This window comes from Cryptosporidium bovis (genome assembly GCF_009768925.1).
Source record: "Cryptosporidium bovis isolate 45015 chromosome Unknown contig_22, whole genome shotgun sequence".
Classification (NCBI taxonomy): domain Eukaryota; phylum Apicomplexa; class Conoidasida; order Eucoccidiorida; family Cryptosporidiidae; genus Cryptosporidium; species Cryptosporidium bovis.
In genome coordinates, this window is record NW_027125041.1 from 1 (window position 1) to 24637 (window position 24637).

The 24637-nt window shown below is 29.2% G+C and overlaps 10 protein-coding genes across 10 annotated transcripts; 5 read left to right on the top strand and 5 right to left on the bottom strand.

The window, feature by feature from the left end:
- Window positions 1-20: 20 nt before the first annotated feature.
- Window positions 21-3170, bottom strand: FG379_001423 (uncharacterized protein; the record flags this gene model as incomplete). Its single annotated transcript, XM_067327026.1, has 1 exon — window positions 21-3170. A coding segment is annotated over one exon (3150 nt), but the record flags the coding sequence as incomplete, so codon positions are not given.
- A 1011-nt stretch (window positions 3171-4181) lies between these two features.
- On the top strand, window positions 4182-5666 carry FG379_001434 (endonuclease G-like 1; the record flags this gene model as incomplete). The annotated part of the gene is made up of 1 exon (XM_067327037.1): window positions 4182-5666. One exon carries the CDS (start codon window positions 4182-4184, stop codon window positions 5664-5666), a length of 1485 nt encoding a protein of 494 aa, XP_067182513.1.
- Window positions 5667-7855: 2189 nt separating this feature from the next.
- FG379_001445 (RRM domain containing protein) lies at window positions 7856-9235 on the top strand (the record flags this gene model as incomplete). The annotated part of the gene is made up of 1 exon (XM_067327048.1): window positions 7856-9235. One exon carries the CDS (start codon window positions 7856-7858, stop codon window positions 9233-9235), a length of 1380 nt encoding a protein of 459 aa, XP_067182524.1.
- Window positions 9236-9418: 183 nt separating this feature from the next.
- FG379_001456 (uncharacterized protein) lies at window positions 9419-10021 on the top strand (the record flags this gene model as incomplete). The annotated part of the gene is made up of 1 exon (XM_067327059.1): window positions 9419-10021. The coding sequence occupies one exon, from the start codon at window positions 9419-9421 to the stop codon at window positions 10019-10021; it is 603 nt and encodes a 200-aa protein (XP_067182535.1).
- A 3411-nt stretch (window positions 10022-13432) lies between these two features.
- Window positions 13433-13888, top strand: FG379_001467 (40S ribosomal S13; the record flags this gene model as incomplete). The annotated part of the gene is made up of 1 exon (XM_067327070.1): window positions 13433-13888. One exon carries the CDS (start codon window positions 13433-13435, stop codon window positions 13886-13888), a length of 456 nt encoding a protein of 151 aa, XP_067182546.1.
- Window positions 13889-14352: 464 nt separating this feature from the next.
- On the bottom strand, window positions 14353-14736 carry FG379_001478 (small nuclear ribonucleoprotein SM domain containing; the record flags this gene model as incomplete). Its single annotated transcript, XM_067327081.1, has 1 exon — window positions 14353-14736. The coding sequence occupies one exon, from the start codon at window positions 14734-14736 to the stop codon at window positions 14353-14355; it is 384 nt and encodes a 127-aa protein (XP_067182557.1).
- A 635-nt stretch (window positions 14737-15371) lies between these two features.
- On the top strand, window positions 15372-16442 carry FG379_001489 (membrane associated thioredoxin; the record flags this gene model as incomplete). Its single annotated transcript, XM_067327092.1, has 1 exon — window positions 15372-16442. One exon carries the CDS (start codon window positions 15372-15374, stop codon window positions 16440-16442), a length of 1071 nt encoding a protein of 356 aa, XP_067182568.1.
- Window positions 16443-16765: 323 nt separating this feature from the next.
- FG379_001500 (DPAGT1 like N-acetylglucosamine-phosphate transferase) lies at window positions 16766-17953 on the bottom strand (the record flags this gene model as incomplete). The annotated part of the gene is made up of 2 exons (XM_067327103.1): window positions 16766-16993; window positions 17078-17953. The coding sequence occupies 2 exons, from the start codon at window positions 17951-17953 to the stop codon at window positions 16766-16768; spliced, it is 1104 nt and encodes a 367-aa protein (XP_067182579.1).
- A 423-nt stretch (window positions 17954-18376) lies between these two features.
- On the bottom strand, window positions 18377-22627 carry FG379_001511 (uncharacterized protein; the record flags this gene model as incomplete). Its single annotated transcript, XM_067327114.1, has 1 exon — window positions 18377-22627. One exon carries the CDS (start codon window positions 22625-22627, stop codon window positions 18377-18379), a length of 4251 nt encoding a protein of 1416 aa, XP_067182590.1.
- A 791-nt stretch (window positions 22628-23418) lies between these two features.
- FG379_001424 (uncharacterized protein) lies at window positions 23419-24075 on the bottom strand (the record flags this gene model as incomplete). The annotated part of the gene is made up of 1 exon (XM_067327027.1): window positions 23419-24075. One exon carries the CDS (start codon window positions 24073-24075, stop codon window positions 23419-23421), a length of 657 nt encoding a protein of 218 aa, XP_067182503.1.
- Window positions 24076-24637: the final 562 nt, after the last annotated feature.

The window sequence follows — 24637 nt, forward strand, 5'->3', positions numbered from 1 at the left end:
ACTGGTGCTGCCTTTTTTACTGGAGGAGCTACTGATGCCTCTTTAGATATTGCTGCTGTTGATGAATCATCCTTAGCTGGAGGAGCAACTGGTGCTGCCTTTTTTGCTGTAGGAGCTACTGAGGCCTCTTTAGATATTGCTGCTGTTGATGAATTATCCTTAGCTGGAGGAGCAACTGGTGCTGCCTTTTTTACTGGAGGAGCTACTGATGCCTCTTTAGCTATTGCTGCTGTTGATGAATTATCCTTAGCTGGAGGAATAACCGGTGCTGCCTTTTTTACTGTAGGAGCTACTGGTGCCTCTTTAGATATTGCTGCAGTTGATGAATCATCCTTAGCTGGAGGAATAACCGGTGCTGCCTTTTTTGTTGTAGCCGATTGTGATTCTTTAGCTATTGTTACAGTCGATGAACCATCCTTATCCGGAGGAGTAACTGGTACTGTCTTCTTTATTGGTGGAGCTACTGGTGCCTCTTTTTTAATTGAAGGAGCTACTGGAACTTCTTTCTTGGGAATTGGTATAGCCGAAGGAGCGTTCTTAGTTGTATGAGTCAGTGACTCTTCTTTTTTAATAATTGGCACTGTTGGTGAGGAATCCTTGGCTTGAGGAGCTAACTGCGCTTCTTTAACAATTGGTGTATCTTGTGGAACATCCTTTACTGGAGGAACTTTTGGTGCCTCTTTCTTAACTACCGGCGCAGCTGATGGAGCTACCAATGGTTCTTTCTTGGCAATTTGTGCAATTGATGAGTCAACCTTGGCTGGAGTAGCTGCTGGTGTCGAATCTTTAGTCGGAGTCACCGGTTCTGCATTTTTAACTGGAGCTACTGGTGCAACTTTTTTTACCAGGGGAGCACCCGATGTATTACCCTTAACTGGAAGGGCCGTTGGTGCTGCCTTTTTAACTGAAGGAGTACTCAATGGAGCATCCTTGGTTTGAGACGTTGCTGGTGTTTTTTTAGCTACTGCTGCTGTTGATGAATCATCCTTAGCTGTAGGAACTACTGGTGCTGCTTTTTTTACTGGAGGAGCTACTGAGGCCTCTTTCTTAATCGAAGGGATTGATTGTGCATCCTTAGCTGTTGCGACAGTTAATGATTCATTTTTATCTGGAAGAGTACTTGGTGGAACATCCTTGTTTGGTGGAGTTATTGGTGCTGCATTTTTAACTGGAGGAATATTTGGAGCATCCTTTATTATAGGAGCTGTCGGTGTTTCCTTTTCAACTGAAGCAGCTGCTATTGTTTCTTTCTTAGCTATTTGTGCTTCTTTCTTGGCAATTGGTACAGCTGACGGAATATCCTTAGCTAGAGGAGCCATTTGTACCTTTTGAACAGCTGGTATAGTTGATGGATTATCATCTTTTTTTGGGGAGGCTGTTAATGATTCTTTCTTTGTAGTTGGGACAGCTGGTGTAGAATCCTTAGATGGAGTTATTGGTGCTGTCTTTTTAGTTAGAGGAGTGACGGGTGTTTCCTTGATAATCGGTACATCTGATGAAGCACCTTTATCTAGAAGAGTCGCTGTTGCTGTATTTTTAACTAAGGGAGTTACTGGTGTTTTTTTTGCTGTAGGTGATACTGGTTCCTTTTTTGACATTGAGGTAGACAATGGAGTGTCCTTTGGTAGGGTTGCTGTAACTATTGTTTCTTTTTTGACAGCTCTGTTTGAAGCATCCGGTACTCTATCCCTTGAAGCAGATAAAACTGTCGAATCCGTTAAATGAGTTTCTTTTCTTGAAGATTGAGAAACGGGTAGAATAGAAATATCCTTTTTCTGAGTATCATTCAATGTTTTGTTTTTTACATTGGAAGAAACAAGAGTGTTTTTATTTACGGATTCTGTAGAGACGCTATCTTTCGCACTTTTTACAGATGAAATAATAGAATTGTCTGCATTATTTGATCGCGAGGTAGAAGAATGGACGTTTGTATTAGCAGGTAAAGATGAAAGGGAGCTATTTCTTTTCGAAGACATATTTAGTGATTTATTTACTGCATTTACCATTTCATTAACTTCACCAATAGGTTCTTCTATTTCATTAATAATTTTATTAATTTTTTCTTCATTTTTTGATTTACCCAAAATACCTTTGGTCGTTGAATTTTTACTACTGGAAAAATTATTTTGACTTTCCTGCAAGCCTTGAACGGAGTGAGAGGGTAAAGTAGTGTTCTTTTGGGTTATCTCATCATATTTTCCCGATAAAGATGATTCAATATGCCCTTTACGTTCATCTTTGGAGGTTAAGTTTTTAGAAACATTTTTTGTTTTGTCTTGGTTATCACTCGTGTCCTTAATCTTTGTAGAATTATTGTTAGTAGCTACACTTTCAGAATTAGTAAATGTTGAATTATTCATAGAAACCAATTTACTACCACCAATTTGATTGAGTGATTTCTTTTCACTGGACTCTACTTGATTTGGCTTATTTAATTGTTGAATATACATCTCCTTTTGTTCAATCTCATAATCTGAGATAATTCTTTCTAATTTTCTAATAGATTCATCTAATTTGGGCTCTAAAAGGTATATTCTTTGTTTTGTAGCTCTTTCTACGAGAGCTTTTGAAATATCTATTGCATTTCTATCTTTGTTTTCAACCAAATATCCAAAAGTAAATGAGATATAATGCACACATGCATCCAAACATTTTTGACTATAATTCAAATTACTACTTAAATTCTTTGTGTCTATAGTCCTATTTACCTTTAACAAGTGTTGAGCTGAATTAAGAGCATCCTCCAATCTTGAGTTTTCCTCCTGCAATATTTGATTTTGTTCCTTAAGTTTCTCAAATAGATGTCTTAATTGCGAATAACAATCCCTATATCTTCTTACTGTTTCTTGGGCATCCGGACTTAAATTTTTGTCTCCAGAATGACTTCTATATGTGTCATTTACATTCATACAACTAGATAGTATATTGCTTCCTATTCCGCCCTTGAAGCAATTACTCAGTGATGATTTTCCTCTATTACTGTCTATATTTGGAATATCATATGCAAGACTTCTTCCCTTAGAGTCTCCATTAGAACTTAAGGGTAGTTGGCCAAGTAATGGGACAGAACTTTGCCGGTAGTTACTGCGTGACAAAGATTCCGTGCTTCTCCTACTGTTTCTCATTATTTTTTGGCTATTAACAACATTTTCATTTTTGAATGAACTCATTCTTTCACCTTATTTTATTTATTCACACTACATCAATTATTCTTGCATTTAGAGTATACCAAAAATCTACAAATACCTACAGTATTTCACAAACAGTCACTCTAAAGTAAATAGGAAACAAAATATCTCTGCCAATACTTTACTCCCAAAACACCCGAGTTACTCTAATATTTTCCAAGCTCCAATTATTATTGTAATTAGCAGTTAAAAATTTTTTAAATCCAATTCAATCGTTTACATACGTCTTCGTTTTGTTTTATGTTCTATAATTAATTACATTAATTTTTTTTCTAAATTCCATTTAGAATATCTTAAAATCTTGTTTTTTTTTCGCATGTAATTCTAGACATGGGTACCTTAGGCGGGAGAGACACGTATATTATTATAATTTCAATTTGTGTTTATAATAATAAACCGAGTTTGTGGAAAAAAATAATGGTAAATGTTTCAAATTAACTTCAAATTCTTAATGTCAATAATAACCAAGTATGCTACAATAGAGCGGTTGTTCTTTTAATATATAAATTTGTTAATTCATCAACTGTTAAAGTAGGATAAAGTTACATTATTCGTCTATGTGTCGTTTTATTGTATATTTTTTTCGCCTATAAAGTTTACACACACGTTCCCACTTTATAAGAAAAAGGTGGATATCACGTTCTATCAACTTGTTTCTTTTAGTTTATTACAACATTGATAAAGCCAACTGAAATTTATTGTAGAAAATTAAAGTTTGTGGAGTCAGACTTAAAAAAATAATCGATTTTGGAATTACTTGGAGTTTGAATTTAATTTGTTTTACTAATATTCATAGCTGTTATTTACATAAAGTAAACTAGTGCTTGACCTAGATAAGAAATACTGTTTATTACTAGGTTACATATTGAATAAATTGAAACGATTATTTACAAAGTGTGATATGTGACGATATAATGAATAAAACGTTCCAAATACAGCGAGATTAATTATTGCGATTTAGCTATTTAACCAGATTCAAAACAATATACAAAAATGAATTCGAAGGCAAATCTAGGTTTAGGGGCGGTAATTGGAGGTGCACTGGGATATTTGTTATACCCTAGAATAGAAAGTAACAAAGTAAAAGCTAATTTTATAAGTGGTAATGTAGATATAATAGGTGAAAGTAAAAGGAACACATGCCATTGCATCGTGAGAAATATAATTGATAGAATAACAAGAAAAGAAACAGAAAATATAAGAGTAAATGGGGGCTTTTATCCATCTTCGAGATTACCAAGCAATGAAAACTTAATAATTAGAGACTCTTATTTATCATCCGTCTCCTTTAGAAACAAAATACCAAATTGGGTTGCAGAAAGAATAACAAAAGAAACGTGTAATGGAAAAGCAGAAAGGTCGAATTGTGTATTTCAGATAGATCCAAATATTCCAACAATATGGAGTGCAGAAAATAAAGATTATTTTGGGAGTGGCTACAGCAGAGGCCATTTAGCAGCAGCTGGGCAACATAAAGATACACCAAAAGCTCAATCTGATACTTTTTATTTATCCGGTAATATTCTTCCTCAAGAGTTGTCAAACAATGGAGGTGATTGGTATAGACTTGAATTATTATCGAGAAAGCTTACTGATTATTATGAAGATGTATATATTGTTTCAGGACCGTTGTTTATGCCGAATAACATGAGATCTGAGGATTTTTTTAATCTTGCTAAAAAAGTATCTGGTGAAAAAGAGGAACCACCCAAAGATGCATTGGGACAGATATGCGTAATACATAAAAAACACGTAGTTGAAAAGGCACGAGAACTGGGAGATGAAAAAAGAATTAATCCAAAATTAATAGTAAATTCTAATATGGAAGATTCACCGGTAAGAAAAGTTACATATGACGTTATTGGTAATAAATGCGTTTCCGTTCCTACACATTTATTTAAGATTATATTGGGTGTTAGACCTAAAAAAGAAATGAAAAATGGTGTTGAAGAACTTCCTCCTGTTGTACTCGGGAGTTTTATTATGAGAAATGCTCCTGAAGAAAATAGGCATGAATTAGAGGAATACCTAGTTCCTTTAAGAAGCATCGAAATCTCTACTGGTTTAAATTTTTCTGGTATTAGAGAGTTTGCTGCATTGAAAATTAGAAATTCAATGACAAAAAAAGAATTTAGAAAAAAATATGGAACTACTAGAAAGTTTCTCTCTTTGATACCATACTTGTCTTCCGCGTCCTCATTTTTAAAAGACAATGAATTCTACAACATTTGCAATATCAAAGAAAGTTCTGGCAAAAGTGGTGATAGCAACAATCGTTCTATTTGTTTGGATACTGATTCAGACAGAGTTACTGCTTGGAGATATCTTGGTTATTTAAGTTTATCAAAGAGTAAGCATGAACTAGACAAAATATGGAAGACTATTAAGGAGAGGGAATATGACATTGAAAATATATTTCTAAGAAAAGAGTATGTAAATAAATGCAAATCTTTTGGGCACGATCCGAATGAATTGTGAGGTACCAATAAAGCCGTAACTACTGAAAACCACAAACAACGATTTATTAAGTTTTCTTGTACTGAGTATCTACTTGTATTTATATAGATACAGGTATATGATTTCATACTGTTACTGTTATGCTAGAGTACCGACAATATCTTATTCAATACTATAATCACACTTTTCAAGCTTATATATCCAGATATATCCGGAACATTAACATACAGAACTAAAGTGGTACAAGAAACTCGATGATACCAAGATGAACATCTATAGTTGAATAAGAGTTGGAGATTCAATTAAAAATGTGATATAAGAGGGAGGTCCAACCCAACTCTTCAGTCGCTCTTTTTCTCGAATACTATAAAAAAATACCGTACTCATTTAAAATGTAAAAAAATTGATTACAACTACTAGTAAAACAAAATTTTAGCAAACAAGCAGTAGCTCCGCAATTAAACACATTGAAATATGTTCAGTGACGTAGGGATGATTTAGTTTCTAATATACATTCTATCTACTAATGTTCACATGAATTAGATAAATTTAGTGAATAAGTAAAGAAGATAGTTAACAATAAGCTCTGTGGAGAAGGTAAGAATTTGACAAAAAAAATGTTATTACATGGTGAATGACATCTTCCTCCGCTTTTGTCGTCCTCATAGATCTATCCCTTGTATATTCTTGATCATTGAGACAGATATATAACACCTACGAGCATATTTACAATGAATATGATATCAAATATCACCTATACGAGACGTTACCTATACAATACTAGACTAGGCTAATAATATATTAGATTGCTAATTGGGTGACAGTACAGATTTAAGGACGAAAAAATAAAAAATGATTAGAATCTACATATTAACAAAATCCTCATATTTACAATAAATTAGAAAAAATATTACACTTTCATTATTTTTTTGCTAAATTATATTTTCTGTATTTTGGTTTAGTTTGGATTTTTTTGGTATTTGCGGATATTAGTCAGGTGAAAAGGTGAATAGAAAGGCGGGTTATTTCCTAGGCGTCCAAATTTACCTACAGTAAACTTAGAAAAGGCGACATATTTGAAAAATATTAAAGAATTATTATTCTTTTTTCCTTCAATTCTCCGTAATCATTTGGAACAAGGGTATTCATTTCCAAGGCTTGGGTTTGATAACTCTTTCTAACTTCAAATTAAGGTAGAATAAGAATAGTGGTGTATTTGTACAAGTGTAATATTGCAGATACACGAAATTATCTACAGATATTTATTTATATTTATATTCATGTATACATACATATATATATATATATATATATATATGTATATAGATAGATATATATACATATAACATAAAAATATATGTACATACATGTGTATATATGTATATAAATACATATATGTTAAGTAATATATAAGTTTAAATACATGCTTTTTTTGGAATAACAGGATTCATCAGCTCCTATCAATTATAGCTGTTTTGAATTTTGTTTTATAATCGTTTTTTTAGTAAGCTTTGGAAATAGTAAAGAATTGCTTTTCTCTATTCTTTACTGCAATTTGTTAAAATTTGTCGAATTATTGCAACTCGACATAAATAGAACATATATACGAATATTTACGTTTTAAAGGGTATTGGAAAGATAAAAACAGGTGTATTTAACAGGTAGAATATATATTTCAAGGTTTAATTAGTATTATAGAGATTATTACTAATAAACTAATTGTATGAATTCAAAATTAGGGGGAACATTTTAAATAGTAGTGTTAAAAACTTAGAATTGATTTTACAATAATTAGTTGTAAAACATAGTGTATATAAGTGTGGTTGATAATATTAGTTGTAAAGGATTGGAAATAAATAGAACAGAATATTGATAGATAGAAATTAGATTTTAAACACTTGAAAACAACTGTTTCTGTGAAGTAGGATATATTTACATAAAAATCAGTGATAATAGTAGAAATACGACGCAATCTGTGATAATACTCTGAAGGTAGAAAAGTACATGTATGTTTCGTTATGAATACACGCATAATTTATTATAACTGGTAGTTTAATACTTAAGGATCATAGAATTGAACAAATAATTAGGAAATAGATAAATACGAAATTAGTATATATCTCTTTAGAAGAGCAATACACATTTCATTTAAAGGTAAACGAATAAAATTAGATAGGTATATTGAGGGGTACCAAAGGTGGTGTAATTAAATGCATTTTGATTACCTTAGTGATTCAGATTCCCCGAATAACTATAATTCATTGAATTATGATCAAGAGAAAAGTGATATTAGCAATGATAATAACTCTTTCACAAACATAGATTCATTTCCAGTTTATTTTAATGGATTTGAAGTTCCTAGGGAATTGGATGACATTCGTCGTATACTGACTCCTCTAAGCAAGGATCAATTAATTGAATTATTAGCCAGTGCTTGCGTTAATAACCAAAGTGTACTTCAGAATGTTTTATGTGTAATATGTGAGAGCAGATCTCATAGGCGTCTTTATATTAAAAATTTACCTTTTTCTGCCTGTACTGAGACTGTAATTGAACTATTTTCCCAATTTGGAGAAGTTGAAGAAGGTATTGTTCTGAAGAAAGATGGAAAATCAAGAGGATATGCTTTTATAACATTTAAAACTATAGAGTCTGCTCTTTTGGCTTGCAAAAACCCAATTAGTATGAATGGAAGAGGTTTGATGGTGAAACTTGCTGCTGATCCTTTTCCTTTTGAAACAAAAAAGTCGGATGCAATCAGACGTAAATTGTTTGTTAGAAATCTTGGGTTCGAGACCAATGAAGAATCACTAAAGTCAGTTTTCAGCAAGTATGGTGAATTAGAAGAATCGGTTATCCTTAGAACAAAGAAAGGTAAATCTAAGGGATACGGCTTTATTACATTTTCAAACACCGAAGCGACTGTCAAAGCTCTTCAACAGCCTCATCACATTATAGATGGAAGGTTGGTTTTTGTCCATCAAGCCGTAGAAGGGAAACTTAGACCCAAGAATACGAAAGATGCTCAAACTAATAATAACAGTAATAATAATAATAATAATACTAACGGAAATATTATTAAAATTCAAAACAAAAAAACCATTTCACAATTTGAAAATAGGGAGCTTATTAGGAATGGATTGTCTATTATAGGTAGCAACGTGAATGGAATGTTGCATTCGCCTGTTGTAGGTGGAATTATGAAACAGCCTTCTTCAATTTGTGATGAATTCAATGTTGAGCCAGTAATTTCATTAAGAGGAATTAATGGAGCAATCGGGAATAGTATGAATGAAACTAATATCGGAAATATTTTACTCTCACAGAGACCATTTGACAAGCGCTTCTGGAACTCTCAAATACGAGGGGATGATGTGGTAAATAATAGCCTTAACTCGGCATCTTTTTGTAGTGCTTCATTGTTGAATTCAGATTCTCCACTTAACTTGGTTTCTGCACCTGGTTCTACAGCTCCAGAAATTTCTACTTCGGTTATGAATTATAATGGTATTAGTAATTATAACCTACCTGATAATAGTAAGAATGGAGATGGTTCAAACATAGATGTTGGATTCTCCGGATTTTTTTGAATCCAAACAATTGGGAAATGGGAATAATTGTAAAAACGGAGTTGACGAAATATCTAACAATCAGAGTAACTATTCTTGCAGAATTATGATTATTGATTCTTCGAGGGTATTAAACGATGTTTTATTAAGGGTGAAACTGATAGAGATATTATTGATATTTCAAGTGTGAATAATTTAAATCATATGGCTAGTATGGGAATGGAATTGGGAAGTTTTGACTCCGGAATGATTGGTTCAAATAACTTTAGTTCTTCCGAAGGTGGAGTGGAGGTTGGGTTTATATCAAATAGTGGTGTGTTAATTAATAGAAGTAATCAAGATAATAATAATAGTGAAATTAATGACAAAAACAACAGTCATAATGCTGTATTGAATTCAGATATGGATGATATTTCAAATTTTCAGACTAATGGAAGGTTATTTAAGAGTGACTGTGTAAAGATAGAATCAAGTAATTATTCTGGTAATATTATACCTAATAATAATAAATTTGGCTTTAATGTAAACAGTATTGATACGAACTCAACTAGATCTGATTCAATTAACTATGATGACTACAAAAATTGTGTAATTAGTAGTTTTTCTGCTGAAGACAAAACAAAAGATGAAATAGAAACTGACTTATTTGTCAAGGATTCATTAAGACACATTGAAATAATCAGTAATAATAATAGTATCAATAACAGTGGAAATAATATGTATACAGTCTCATTTAATAGTCACAACAGTTATAATTCTATTAATAAAAGTTTACCACTGTCATCCCCACATCCATTCTCTTGTTGACCAAATGAAACTAATTTTTCGGCTTCTCCATATTTTTTAAATTTGAGATTTAAAAATCCGTCAGAATTTTCAACTTTAAATCCACATAATTACTTGGGAATAAACAATAAAGGCGTCATTAAAAACCAAAATAATCCTATTAAGAGTCCAAAATGGACTCTGATGATAATAGAAAAAATATTTTTTATACTTTATTGTTTGTGTTACAAAAAGAAAGATGTAAATATTTTCTATAATACATTTTTTTACCTGTAATTATATCACAAATATATAATAATGTATTACGTAACGGTAATAGAAAACAATCATTTGAAATAAAAATTTTAATTCTGATCATTTATTTGACATATATAATCTCATAAAGTGGCATTATTTTATAAAAGCAACTATATTAGGTAATATATATAATTGTATTTTGTATGGCATGCACTTTTATACTGGTGGGTCTTTTTTTTGGTTTTGGTTTATTTTCATTTGTTATTTTTATATTTTACGGTGTATATATGGGGTTATCCTCTTGGGAAAAAACATTTTCTAAAATTAATTTTTTCTCATCAATTATTCATATTTTATTTGTAGCAAGTTTTAATTTGTAAAGAATGGACTTTCTTGTATTCTTTCTAAGCAAAAAACTGTAAAGGTTTAGAGATAAATACTATTTTTCAATTATTTTTTTTCTATATTTAAACAAGAAAACTGTATTTATTTATATATTCACATTTATAATGAGTATGGATAGATTATATACTCAAATTAAAAGCTGAGGAATAGAAGGTTTGGGGAGCATAATTTTTTTAAATTTATGGTACCTATTTCAATAGATTGATATTTATTCATTCACATTTAGTACTAATAAACTAGTGTGTGATATACATATTAAGTATATGTATATACACAACTTAAAAAAAAGACTATCAATTTATTTAAAAATAGTTGTTAAATAGTAAGAACATACTTTTTGGAAAGAGATAAAATTTAATCTCTCTTATAGAAACTAAAATTAGGAATTGCAGGCAGTTTTTAAAAATTTATAATATCATTAGTTTGGTCATTATCATTTAAAATAAGTGGGTCGTGATTTGGCTCTAGAACGTAATTATTGAATAAACGTAAATAAGATAATAACGTACAGAGATGGTGCAATAATTTTTACTGCAATCAAAATATAGTATTGAGAAAAAATAAATGTATTATTTAAGTTGATAATACATGAGAGATTATAACATACTAATAGAAAGTTGAAAATGTAATTTATTGTTTATTGGGGAGAATAGAATGATAATACAAATATATAATTAAATTTATTACGGAATATAGTTCTTTTATTATAATTTAATTATGATTGATTTCAGTATCATTATGTATTTATTTATCTTATTATAGAAGGAATATTTTGTAATTTGTGATATTGTTGTGTAACAAACAAAATATATCTCTGATAGTATATACTACGGAATTATTTAAAAGTGAAAATAATTGGATCTAAAGTATGGAGGGTGAATAACTTGGAAATATTCAAAAAAGAAATTTCAGATGAAACATTATCATTATTATTATGTTACTACGTCTGTTTACCTTTTTCTAAATTAAATATAATTATACATATAAAAATTGTGATCTATGATAAATTGGGTTGAGTATATGCAAATTATGTAATATTTAGTGAAAAAATCGGACTAAATTTTATATTTGTATTGTGTAACTTTCATTTGTATGAATAATTATGACTATTTTAATATAAAATGGGTAGTTAATGCGACAAAGAAAATGAGGTAATACTAATTCAACGTAAATATGGCATTTTCAGGATTTGTTAATTTAAGGTTTTGTAATTCGAGGGCAGTATTTGGAAATTATTTTAGTTTCCTACTAACATTACGATGGGGGTGAATACGCATATACAATGTAAAAACATGCTCTAATTATTTGAATTCTAAATTATAACAAGTAAAACACCATTGTTTCATTAGAGTATTATTCAATGTGAGAATATCAATTTTTTGTAATAGTACAATTTGAATGTGATTATAAATGGCTTGTTTGAATGTGTTGCTTGAATACTTTGTTTTTTTTAGTATATTATCAATTGATAATCTATTATTTTTCTGTATTTGTAAATGGTATATTATCAAAATGGAGCTCGGAAAAAAAGAAATAAATTCAGTTTGGAATTGAGTTTTGGACAGCTTTTTTTTGTAACTAATATAAATTTACATACCACTCAAGTATATGGGCTAATTGTGAAATTTGTTAAACAATGACTTAAAAGAGGTTATCATTGCTACTATTATTCCACTTCAAAATCAGTCTTACTTTTTTTATTTCTAGGATACATTTATTTTTCTTCTAATTTATAAAAAATAATCATGATTCATTTTTTAAGAAAGAAGTGAATGGGAAATGTGAGAAAAATAATAATATCAGAATGGTAACTGAATTAATGAAAACATCAGTACTGGTACCACATTCATATAAAAGAAACACAAATCCACTATTTCTATTTCTTTTTATTTCCTTCTGTCCTTCTACATACCTTTGATTACGAATTATTTTATAAGTTTATCGGATAATTTTCGAGAATAGACAGATTTTTTTAGACTAAAAGTAGTTTAGTATAGGTGGATGTATGAGAGGGAAAATGAGGATTTCATAGTTATCAAGTGTGAATATTAAAATAGCCACGAAACACACATTTAGAACGCTAAAATTTACTACTAGGTATAAAACAAGTGACTTGAACATCTTAGTTTTTAGCACACACATAGGCCATCGCAATTAATTAAATATGAAGACAAAAGTAGTTAGACATGTAGGAACTGAATAAATAGTTAGGTATTATAAATTTATAGGAGATAAATTGTAGTGTCAGACTGAGCTATAAAAAATTAACTGGTACGTGTTTTGAACACCAACCTTGTGTAAATGAAGAAGTCGAACTTAAATATGAAAAATACTCTCTACTTTTCCTATTTTCTAAATTTGCTACTTGTCATCTTAACATGTTATTTACATGTTATTCCGTCATAAAACTTGACTGACCAAAATCACTATTTTTTCATTATACTGACTTTTATTTAATATATATAAATTCTGTAGACAGTACTTTGGCGCCGTCTCGACTAATATTTATAGTACCGGTCAAAAAAAGGAATAATTACTATTTATTTAGCCGAATAATTACTAGTAATAATAGGATAATAGCAATAATAAAGTAAATATAGGTTTGCGTCTTTAATAAATAAATAAAATGAAGACTATACATATAAATGTTAATAAAAAAATGAAATATAAGTGAATATATTTAACTTCTAGTCTTATATTAAACTAGGGGGATAAATTGCCTAGTTTTGAAATATTGAGATTTCTTGAATCAAACAGTAAAATTTAGGTTAATAGACAAGTATTAGAAATATGGGAAGAGTTTACGGACGTGGCAAAGGTATATCATCATCTGCTAAACCTTATAGAAGGCGACCACCAACATGGATTAAATTAAAGCCATCTGAAGCCGAAGACCTAATTGTCAAGTTAGCTCGCAAAGGCTTGACACCATCTCAAATAGGTGTTACGTTGAGGGATTCACATGGTATTCCAATGGTTCAATCTCTAACAGGTAGTAAGATCTTGAGGATTTTGAAAAAGAACGGTCTGGCACCAGATATTCCAGAAGATCTTTACTTCTTGATTAAGAAAGCTGTTTCTATTCGTAAACATTTAGAAAAGTTTAGAAAAGATACAGCCGCTAAATACAGACTTATTCTGGTTGAATCCAGAATTCACCGTCTCGCTAGATACTTCAAACGTTCGAAACAATTGCCTGCAAACTGGAAGTATCAAGCTGCTACTGCTTCTACATTGGTTGCATAAAGATAGAATGATAACGCCTATCTTTCTTCTAGTCAAGATAGTGGCGGAGTAGTAGTAGTATCTATGTAATCATCACTATATAGAAATACTTAGTATCTTTTGTTCCTATTCTCTCGGTTCTAACGTTGATATTAGAAATACACGAATAAATATTCATTTGCGTTGTTGGTTATTCAAATGTATATTTCTGTCTCATTCACAACTCTCTCACTAGTGACGAGGTGATAATTCACCCTTCAAGTCAGGAGATCAACTAAATGCTAGTCACCTGTATATATGTCGAGATGTAGCTACATATTTAATTAGTAGCGGTGAGATATTACTAAAGACGTTGACATGAATTAGGATTAATGAAATACACAGACTCAGTCAATAGTGACACGTTGTGTCAAAATTGCATTCAGGAAAAGAAAATGTTATATATATTAAAGTAACCTTTAATGCAACAAACTAGCTAATTATCATCACTTTCTGCTATTATAATTACGTGACCTGTTGTTATCCCCAATAAAATTACCATTATTATTACCTTGTTTTATATTAGATTTAAGACTTGAAGATGCTATGGGTGAAGCTCTAGGTGGATTTTGCTTTGGAGTGTCATCAATTAGTAATACATCTAATGGTAGGGAGTCGGGGAGAATAAAATATCTTATAGTATTTCCTCTTATAGTTATTTGTGAAAGACTAACTGGATTTCTGTGTTTAACACTCATTTTCACATTTTTAAGATATGTATTCATAGAAATGTCAACATTTACAACTGTACCTTGTATAACAGTCCCATTTTTAAGCTCTACTACCACCGAATTATTTACCAATTTGACTAAAAATCGAATCAACTTCATTTTTTATTATTAATTAAATCAATTACTCAAAAAAAAATAGGTCTACTGTTTGTCTCATAGATCACTACTTCAGAAATATTTGAGAAAAAACATCAGTTTCCTATGCGTATAATAACTCAATCTATTACTATTCCAGTAATCTTTAAATTAGAAAAAATTGAATGATTTCTCCCCTTTATTTGAGGCATTTTTTTAATAATACGAGGGGTAACTATACTATACCAAAACTTGGCGGTAAGTGTGTAGGGTTAAAATAATATATATAAGGTAGCTTATACATTATTAACAGTTTAATTAGATGGTAGTGTTATTAATGGAAAAAAATAAGAAAAGGTAATACATTCGTGATAAAAATAAAATAAGTGTGATAAAGATATAAAGGTTCTAAGTACACATATGTAAAGAAAGTATTGATAACACAAATAAATAATATAGTTTGAGATATAATCACAGTTAATTGTATAGCTCAATTTTGTTATTTAAAAGTTTGCATATATTAATAATTAACAGGAGAGAAGTGTGTATTGTAAATAAATAGTAACTACCGTTTTTAAACTATTATTAAACTTAAATTATATAAAATTAGTCTGCATATTTGTGTTGTAAATATATAAAATATTAAGTAATTGAATAAAATGAAATATATAATAAATTTATTGTTATTATTAGTGTTAACATTGATTATAAAATCGGAATCTGCTGAGAAGAAGAAAACGAATAAAATTGGAGCAAATGTTAATATTGATGATTATGAATTAAATTCTACATCAGGATCAGGGAATATTGAAATTGAAAATAAAAAAACGTATGTAAAGGAACTGAATGATAAAAACTTTGAACATCTAACTCAGGCAGCAACGGGGTCTACAACGGGAGATTGGTTCGTATTATTTTACCTACCTAATTGCCAACAAAGTCAAATGGCTTTACTTGAATTGGATAAACTATCTATATTGGCAAAAGAAAGCTTAAATGTTGCAAAAATAGACGTTTCTAAAAACCATTATTTAATAAATCGTTTTGAAATAGTGGCAGTACCTTCTTTCAGATTTTTTAGGAAAGGAAAGATGTATACGTATACTGGAATGAGAAATGCAGAAGTAATTAAAGCCTTTATTTGGAATAAAGATTATAAGAAGGTACCTTCCCAAATTGTTCCGAAACCTCTTGGTATTATTGATATTATTTTGTACGAGGTTAAACACACAATTAATGATATAAATAAATTAATTAAACTTGCACCTCTCGTTACTATAATTCTTTTATTAATTGGTTTTTTCACTGGAATAGGATTTACAAGTATATTATCTGGAAGAAGTAGAAAAAGTAATCAAAAAGATAAGGGAAGATTAACGCACAACGATAAAGAAGTTAATTCAGAGGAGGAAGAGGAACAAGATGATGACGATGTAGAGGAAGATGAGGAGGAAGAAGAAGAGGAGGAAGAAGAAGAGGAAGAGGAGGAGGAAGAAGAAGAGGAAGAAGAAGAAGAGGAGGAAGAAGAAGAGGAGGAAGAAGAAGAGGAGGAAGAAGAAGAGGAGGAAGAAGAAGAGGAGGAAGAAGAAGAGGAAAGACTGAGTCAGAGACAAATGAAGACTCCATCAAGGAGTCGTAGAGCACCAATATCTAATTATGGAGATGATGAACGCATAAATAGTTCATATAATACTAGTGTTAGAAGGTCTAACAGATTGAAGAGGCAGTAGATATTAGTAAAACCACTATTTTTCGTTTCTTTGTGTTTGTTTAAAACGTTTATATTTTAAAATGAATTTAGTGAAAAAAGCGATTCTTTGTAAATTGACAAACCAGAGGTCATTAAGATAATATAGGGTATATTCGTGTAATGACTATGCAAATACTAGACAATTGATAAAGATTTCAGAGTAATGAACTTTTATATATACTCTAATAAGTGTATGTGCATTTGTGAAAAAAAACCCGTGTAAATAGGCCAATAGTTTAAGTTGCAATAAAAAGGAAGTAAATGCATTAAATTAGTTTAGATCTATATAATAAAGGCCTAAAATTACTCAAAAATAATCTTAAATGAAGAGGAATACCTTATTAGGAATCCAAAGAAACAAGATAAAACTTGTAAAATCAACAAATAACTGACCAATCTATTTTCAGACAAGGGTCCAGTAATTTCCAAAACAAGATTTAGTAGTGTAAAGTTTTTAGAAGACTCCAATTTACCTGTTTTTTTATCAAATCTAGGTATTCTATGTCTAGGACAATGGTATATTCCAAATAACTGTGGTAAAGAAATAATAAAATTAATTATTTGAGGAATGAAAAAAAGCAGCAACGTCTTAGAGAAATGCCCCAATATACTTACTATGGCAAAACATGCACCAGCAAAATAAGTGTATGTATCCCCGACAAAAACCAAAGAAGGATATCTATTAAAGTGAAATAAAGACAAGCTGGATGCGGTAAATGGTAGTAGTAATAATATAGAAAAAAAGTGGTGATTAGACTTGAAATTATATTGCCAATTTGGTATTAGAGTTAGTATTTCAATAATATTATATATAATAATAGAAATTGAGATAATAACAGACTGTCCAACTTCCAATCCGTTCACACCAGAATATATATTAATTGAATTCGTGCAAAATATCATTAAAGATAACATATATAAATAATAAAAATAACCCAAATCAAATAATATTTTACCTGTATTGGAAGTTCCACCTATTGTTATGCCTTCTTTAAATAACGGAATAACAACCTGCGTACCACCACTATACGACACAAGAGTAGGCAACGCTGCAAATACAGGTAAAATCATTTTGTACCTCCATTTAAGACACAATACATCATCTACAAATCCCAAAAAAGCCATCATAAAAATAGAAAAAAGTCCTGAATTATACTCCAGTAACTTATATGGATTGTTACTAAATAACAATTGGCTACATATAGCCGTGATCATAAATATACTCGCCGGAACTATACCTAATGATTCCGGTATTCTTACTTTATCATTGCCTTTGTTCAAATCTATCCCGTATAAATTATTTTCCAGTAATTTTGTTCCGAATGTTGGAATTAACTTCATACAAGCGATATATGTAAATATAGATGTTAAAGAACAAATAAATGTATGATAAAAATAACTCGTTTTATATAGGGATATATTTACTATTATTAGTAATACAACTAGTACTGTTGCAAATAAATATTCTCCACTTCTATAGAAACGTCTCATTTTACTGTTGAAAGTAAATTTTATGGTATTATCAAGTTACTCCTTATAACACAAATAGTTTATTCTACCTTTTTGAAAAAATAAGAAGAAAGAAGCAAAAAAGGAGAGTAATCCACTTTAACAAAAGTTTAAGTTATTTCCCATTACTAAATAAAGTATTACACTCCAATATATTAATATTATTGGAAATGGCTATTCAAATTAATGGGAAGTAAACAAAATATACAAGTTTAATATTTGAGAACTAACTTGTTAATTTATACTTGATTTCGAATAAGTCCTTATAACTTAACTATCTTGATTATTTAATTCAATTATATATATATATATATATATATATATATATATATTTATATAAATATAATATTTTTGCGCTAATAATCTCATGAAATTTGCTGTATATAAATTTACATTTATTTTTGTTCAGTTATAGTTATAATAATTCCTGTAGTTATAGTTGACATTAGTGCAAGGTTTGTTATTGCTGGGGTCATTGTGATAATTATTGTTGCTATTGCAACTTGTGTAGCTATCTTTATTATTTAATACCAATTTATTATCATTTGGATCCCGTGATAAATAATTAGCGGTTTCACATGCACTTGTATTATAATGATTATTCGATTTTCTAGAAACAACTTTAGTATATGAATGAGCTATTTCTGGTACCTTCGGATTATAGTATCTGTAAAAATAATATTCTGAGCCTTGCTTTGGCAGTTTCTCAAGTGATGAGTATTCTGAACCACTGTTACTTTCTGGGTATTCAGAATTAAATTTTTTTTTGTTATTGCAATTGTAACTACAGTAGTTATATTCTTGGAAGTAATTTAAATATGAATTTCCTATTCCATTTTTAATACTTGTTTTATTATTATTATAGTTATTGTGTGATAAAAGCTCAATGTTTTTGCTTTGATTGTAATATTTCGATTCGTTATTTTGGTTTACAGCTGTATTTACGCTCTTTATGATTTCGTATTTATTTGTCGTTGGCTTCAAATATTTTTCCCTCTTAATAAATCCGTTCTTATCATTTGCGTAATTACTTTGAGTAATTTCTTTTTCATGAACATAACATTGATTTAAATGAATAAAATCATTTGATGCTACATGATGTAATTTTGGTTTTAAATTTACTCTTGAATGTGATTCCATATTTTTGACAAAACTAGAATTTGGTTTTAAATTTGCATATTTATTTGACTCAATTAAACTTAATTCGTCTTTTTCTAGCACTTTACATATTTCATTTCTCATTATTTCATCTAATTTTGTGCTTTTATCACAATTTATATTGTCATCTTTATTTAGTTTTTTATCAACCAACTTCACTCCATGAATCTGGTAATTATCGTCTGTATTTGTTTCTTTATCTACTTTTACGGCCTTTTCCTCCATATTAAATTTTATGTCATCTGTACAGGTGTATTTGTGTACACAGCTTTTACACTCCTTAATCCCACTTATTTCCAGTAAAACAACTTTATATTGCCCCAATTTTCCACCAGCAATGTTGCTATTGCTATAATTGTTGATTATTTCTATATTTCCTACTTTAGATAAACTTATGATATTACGCTTTCTAGATTCAATCATGTTATTTATTCTTTCTTCTCTTTCTTTAATCTGTGTTATCGATTTATACATTCTCTCTGTCAATATTCTCATCTTTTTATTCAATTTATATAGTCTATTAAATTGTTTATTTTTATTTATTTTTTTTGAATTTAACCCATTACCTGAAAATATTAATTTACTATTTATTGTTTCTTTTGAAAAAGAAGATGTAGATGATGAATGTGAAGATGATAATTGTAGTTGGTTTGAATAAGAATCCATATTATCGAAAATATATTCCTCTTCATTTCTGTTATCACATCCTTCATTATTATTGTTACCATTTACCATATTTTCATCTAAGGCTTTTTTGTTATATTTTTCGTCTTCAGTATGATTAATGTCCAAATCAAAATTTATACAGTTTTTATTGATACAATCGTCTAAATATAGTTTCTCATCTGTAAATTGATCAGTTGATAGGCTAATAAATAGTGGTGATTCCTGATTGTAATTATTTGATTCTTCTATATCTCTAATATCTGTATTTCGGTTTTCATCGTCACTATAACTTTCCTCTTTTATTGGAGATAATAGTAAACTATCCAGATAATTGAAAGAGCTGCTGTTATTATTATCTTGTTGATTGTTTATTTGAAACGAACAATTATGTTTATCATTATTCAATTCATTATCAGGAATAATACTAAATTTTAAATAATCATCATTTGTATCACCTTCGTTAAATGATTTAAAGTCTTCTATTACTCGTGTGTCATAATTTGAGTCCAAAGTATTAACTAAAAAATCACTATTTGTGACTGTTTGATTATGAATGTTTTCATCGATACCATCATTGAAGATGACATTTAGATTGTTATTATTATTATCTGAATAGCAATCGAAACCTAAATCACTATTACCCCAGAGATTAGTTAAATCATGATCGTTTATCTCCTCAGATAGAATATTATTCGAATCAAATTGATTGTAAATACTATCAACTTTTTCACTTAAATTTTTGACATTTATTTGTTCCTGTTCATCGTTATTATCTTCAGTCTTATCTCGATTTTGAAGTATATCATGGTTCAATTCACTATTGAATTTGTCACTAACAACTGATAAATTACTGAAATCATCATTGATCACGTGAATTTCATCTTTCTTTTGGTTTTCAACCTCCAAATGACTTTGATCTTCATCGCCAATTAAAAATTCCGTATCCGAGATATCACTTTCAATGTTAGAACCAAATATTAAGTTTTTAATCATATTTCCACTGCTTTGAGTATTGTTACTAACAACGTTGTCACTTTTGGAGTTATTATTAACATCAATATTACTATTCATTTCATCAAAGGTGTCTTTGCTTTCCTCGTTCTGCAATTCGTCCAAACTTGTGGGTTTCATATAATCCCAAATCGAATTGGCAAATTTATAAATTATTTGCCTTTTTGATTTTCTGATTGGAGTACTTAAATTGGAATTTGATATTCCAGTTATTTCTTTGTCTTCGAGTATTTCATTGTTTTCACAACTGTCACTAATTATATTTTCCATAATATTATCTTGGGATTTTGATTTCATTTCATAATTAATTGCAATTGTATTTGAATCATCTTTTCTCGATATTTCGTTACAATCATCTCGAATAACATCATCATTATCATGCTCTTGCCCATTTTTGGCCACATTTTTTACTTCTGAATGTTCCTCATCTTCAACTAGAGAAGTATCATTCTTAAGAGTATTATTTGCTTTTGAAAGTTCATTCTGCTCTTTTTCTAATTCATCCAAACTGACCGGTTTCATATAATCCCAAACTGAGTTTGCAAATGAATACAATAGTTTTCTTTTTGAAAATTTTGTTGAAGAATTCACTTCTGCCTTATTTATTGAATTACTAAAGTTGAAATTATCTTGATCATCTAATAACTCTCTTTTATCAAATGTACTCACATCACCTTTCGAATTCGGATTATGTTCATGAACACTTGTACTACATAATGCTTCTGTATTATTTTCTATTTTTGAATGTTCAGTATACTCATTTAATTTTACTTCATCTTTTATATTAATTACCTGATAATCTAATGAATCATCATTCATATCATTATTTCTTGCTTTGTCATCGATGTTTGTATCATTAAATTTTCCACTATCATTTCTAGAATTGCTATCGGTGTAATTGTTTAGTATCGTTTCATCAATTTGAGTGTTATCTTGAACTATTTTGTTGCGACCATTTTTAATTTGGCCCTTAATTGTATTCTTTTCTTCCATTATTTCATCAAAAAAGCTCTCATAATCATCTATCGCATTATTATTTTCATTTGATTGTACGTTTAACGCCTCATTTTTTACCAATTCACATTTCTCTTTTTTCGAATTGTATGTAGATGACAATTCATCATTAAGATTTTTTTCCATTATGTTGTACTCATTTAATTCAGGAATTGGATCATTTAAATCGGTAATTCTAGACTCTAAATCAGAATAGGAATTGGCATCAATATCATTACTAACAGATTCAGAATTGGAATCAAGATCGGAATTAGAAATGGACTCCGAGTTAAAGTTAATATAGGAGTCAAATATTGATGAATTTGAATTGTTAAATTCACTCAAACTCTTGAAGGAATCCTCAAGACTTAAAAAACTATTTGAGTTAGTTTGATCAACATCTTGCATTTTTCTTGCATCATCATTAGAAGTCAAATACTCATTTAATAATTCATCTTTGTTATCTGTATTATCATTATTTTTTTTAACTCTTACTGATAGGTGTTCCATTTTGTTATCTCTTATTTTTAATTTTGACCTCGATTTTGACTTTTTATTTGCACTTGTAATTGCTTTTAATTCTTTCTCATTCTCACTTTTCGTCTTTGACTTTGATCTTTTATTTGATTTAATTTTGACTTCTGCATTTAAGCTTTCATTTTTCCTATTAGCTTCATTGTTCTCGCCTTCAAATTCCATAAATTTTCTTCGACTTTTTTTGGTTCTCTTTCTATAACTCAAGTTATCTAATTCAAGTTGTGAATTTGGTTCATTGTCTACTTCAAAAAAAGGCTCCTTTTTATGTGATCTCCCCTTTTTATTAGACATATTTCCTAAAATTTAATTTATTTATCAATAGAAATTGTTTGCTTATATACGAGTTAAAAAAACTACAATAATTTTCCCTTATTATACCCCAAGTTTTATTCATACATATGCATATATGTTTAGTTAGTGTGCCTCTTAAATATTTATACACAGATTTACATGAACTTATGACTAGCTATCTGTATTTCAACCAATTAAACTTTTAAAATGACCGTTAACATAATATAAAAATGATTTAAATCTACTTTCACACTACAAATTATTCAACTTGAATTTTTAATTAATTTTATGTCAAATTTACATGTAATTTTATTTTTCGAAATGGCGCCACTTTTTTTTAAACAACTTTTATAGAAATATTCTCAAACTATGCGTTACGTGTACCTATCTGCATTTTTTGTGTAAATTATAAATACTTTGTTTATAAACTAAAGTTATAAATAAATTGATATTACATATTGATTTATATAATTATTAACAAACCGGACTTTAATTTTTCACCTTTTATTTCTATTAACATAAATTTTACGTATTAACAGACACGAATAAATAGTTACTTTTACTGTTACTCTAATTAAGTTGTTGATTATTATTTATCATTAAATAAGGTTACAAAACTAAGAAATATATACGAGATACTAGTATAAAGGAATAATAAGATTACTATTACATAGTGTTTAATATTTATTTATTATCTTTAATTAAATATTATGCTTTTAGATATTAGATTTGTTTTGTAGTAGATGATATATATAGTTATAATGTGACTAAATAATAGCAATAACAAGCCTTTAATCGTTATTTTCCTCTAAAAATAGATAGTTTGACATACTAAGTAATTCTGATGAATCTTCTGTTTCAGGTTGAATATTTAGTGGAAATGTTATCATTGTTCGGCTGCTTAATTGATTTACTGCAACAGGGCGATTGACTGCGCTATTAAAATCAGAATCATATTCATCACTTTCACTATCATAATTTTCGTTTTCATAGTAAGGTTCATTAGCCTGATTTCTTAGTTCGCGTCTTTGCCTTTTCCGTTGTCTCTCTAATTCTTTTTGCTGCTTTCTCTGCTGTTTTTCCATTTTCTTTTGCTCCTTTTCTTGGTTTTCTATTTCCTTTTTTTGCAGTTTCTCTTCTTTTTCTTGGTTTTTTCTATTTAATCTTTCTCTTCTTTTTTCTTCACGTTTCTCTTTTTTTAATCTTCTTTTTTCTGAAGCTGTCTCTCTTTTCACTCTTCTTCTCTCTTCTCTCTCTCTATTCTTCCTCTCTCTTTTTTCTCTCCTACTTTTCTTAGACTTTTTCTTTTTGCCTCTCCTTTTTTCTAATTCTAAAAACGAATGTATATTATTGTAACCAACCAATCCCTTCTCATCATTCAATATTTCATAATTTAATAAATAGAACAACGAAAATGTGAATATTATCAGTATTTTTGCTATTTTCATCTTGTTTTTTCTTACTTTCTCTTGTGTTTTCCCAAGTAAATGAACCAAATAGTACTATATCAATGAAAATATTGCTATCACAGATTCAATACTAGTGCCTGTAATACATTAAAAGAAGCCTTATTTTATATATATATATATATATAGAAAGATATTTTGATCTCTCATTTATGCATGTATTATTCTACATATTTATTTATTTAACAAACAATGCAATTACAAAATGTTATACCGTTGGTAATAATTGACCTTCTAAATATATTATACATGCATGCACTTGCACAAATACACAATTATTTACATATAAAGTAGAAAAAAACATGCCACAAGTTTATATACTTGCAGACAATTTAGGAAAAGCACTGATGACCATAGAAATATCGTTATTAAATAGATGGGGTTTCAAACTAAATATTTACTAAGCAACAAAAATAGTATTAATACTTTATAGGTGTTATCATGTGACTCATAACAAAACGGTGAGTTTTTTATGGATGAAGATACTATTTAATACACACAATGATTTAAATTTATTCAAAAAACAAACAAACTAGCTTATTTA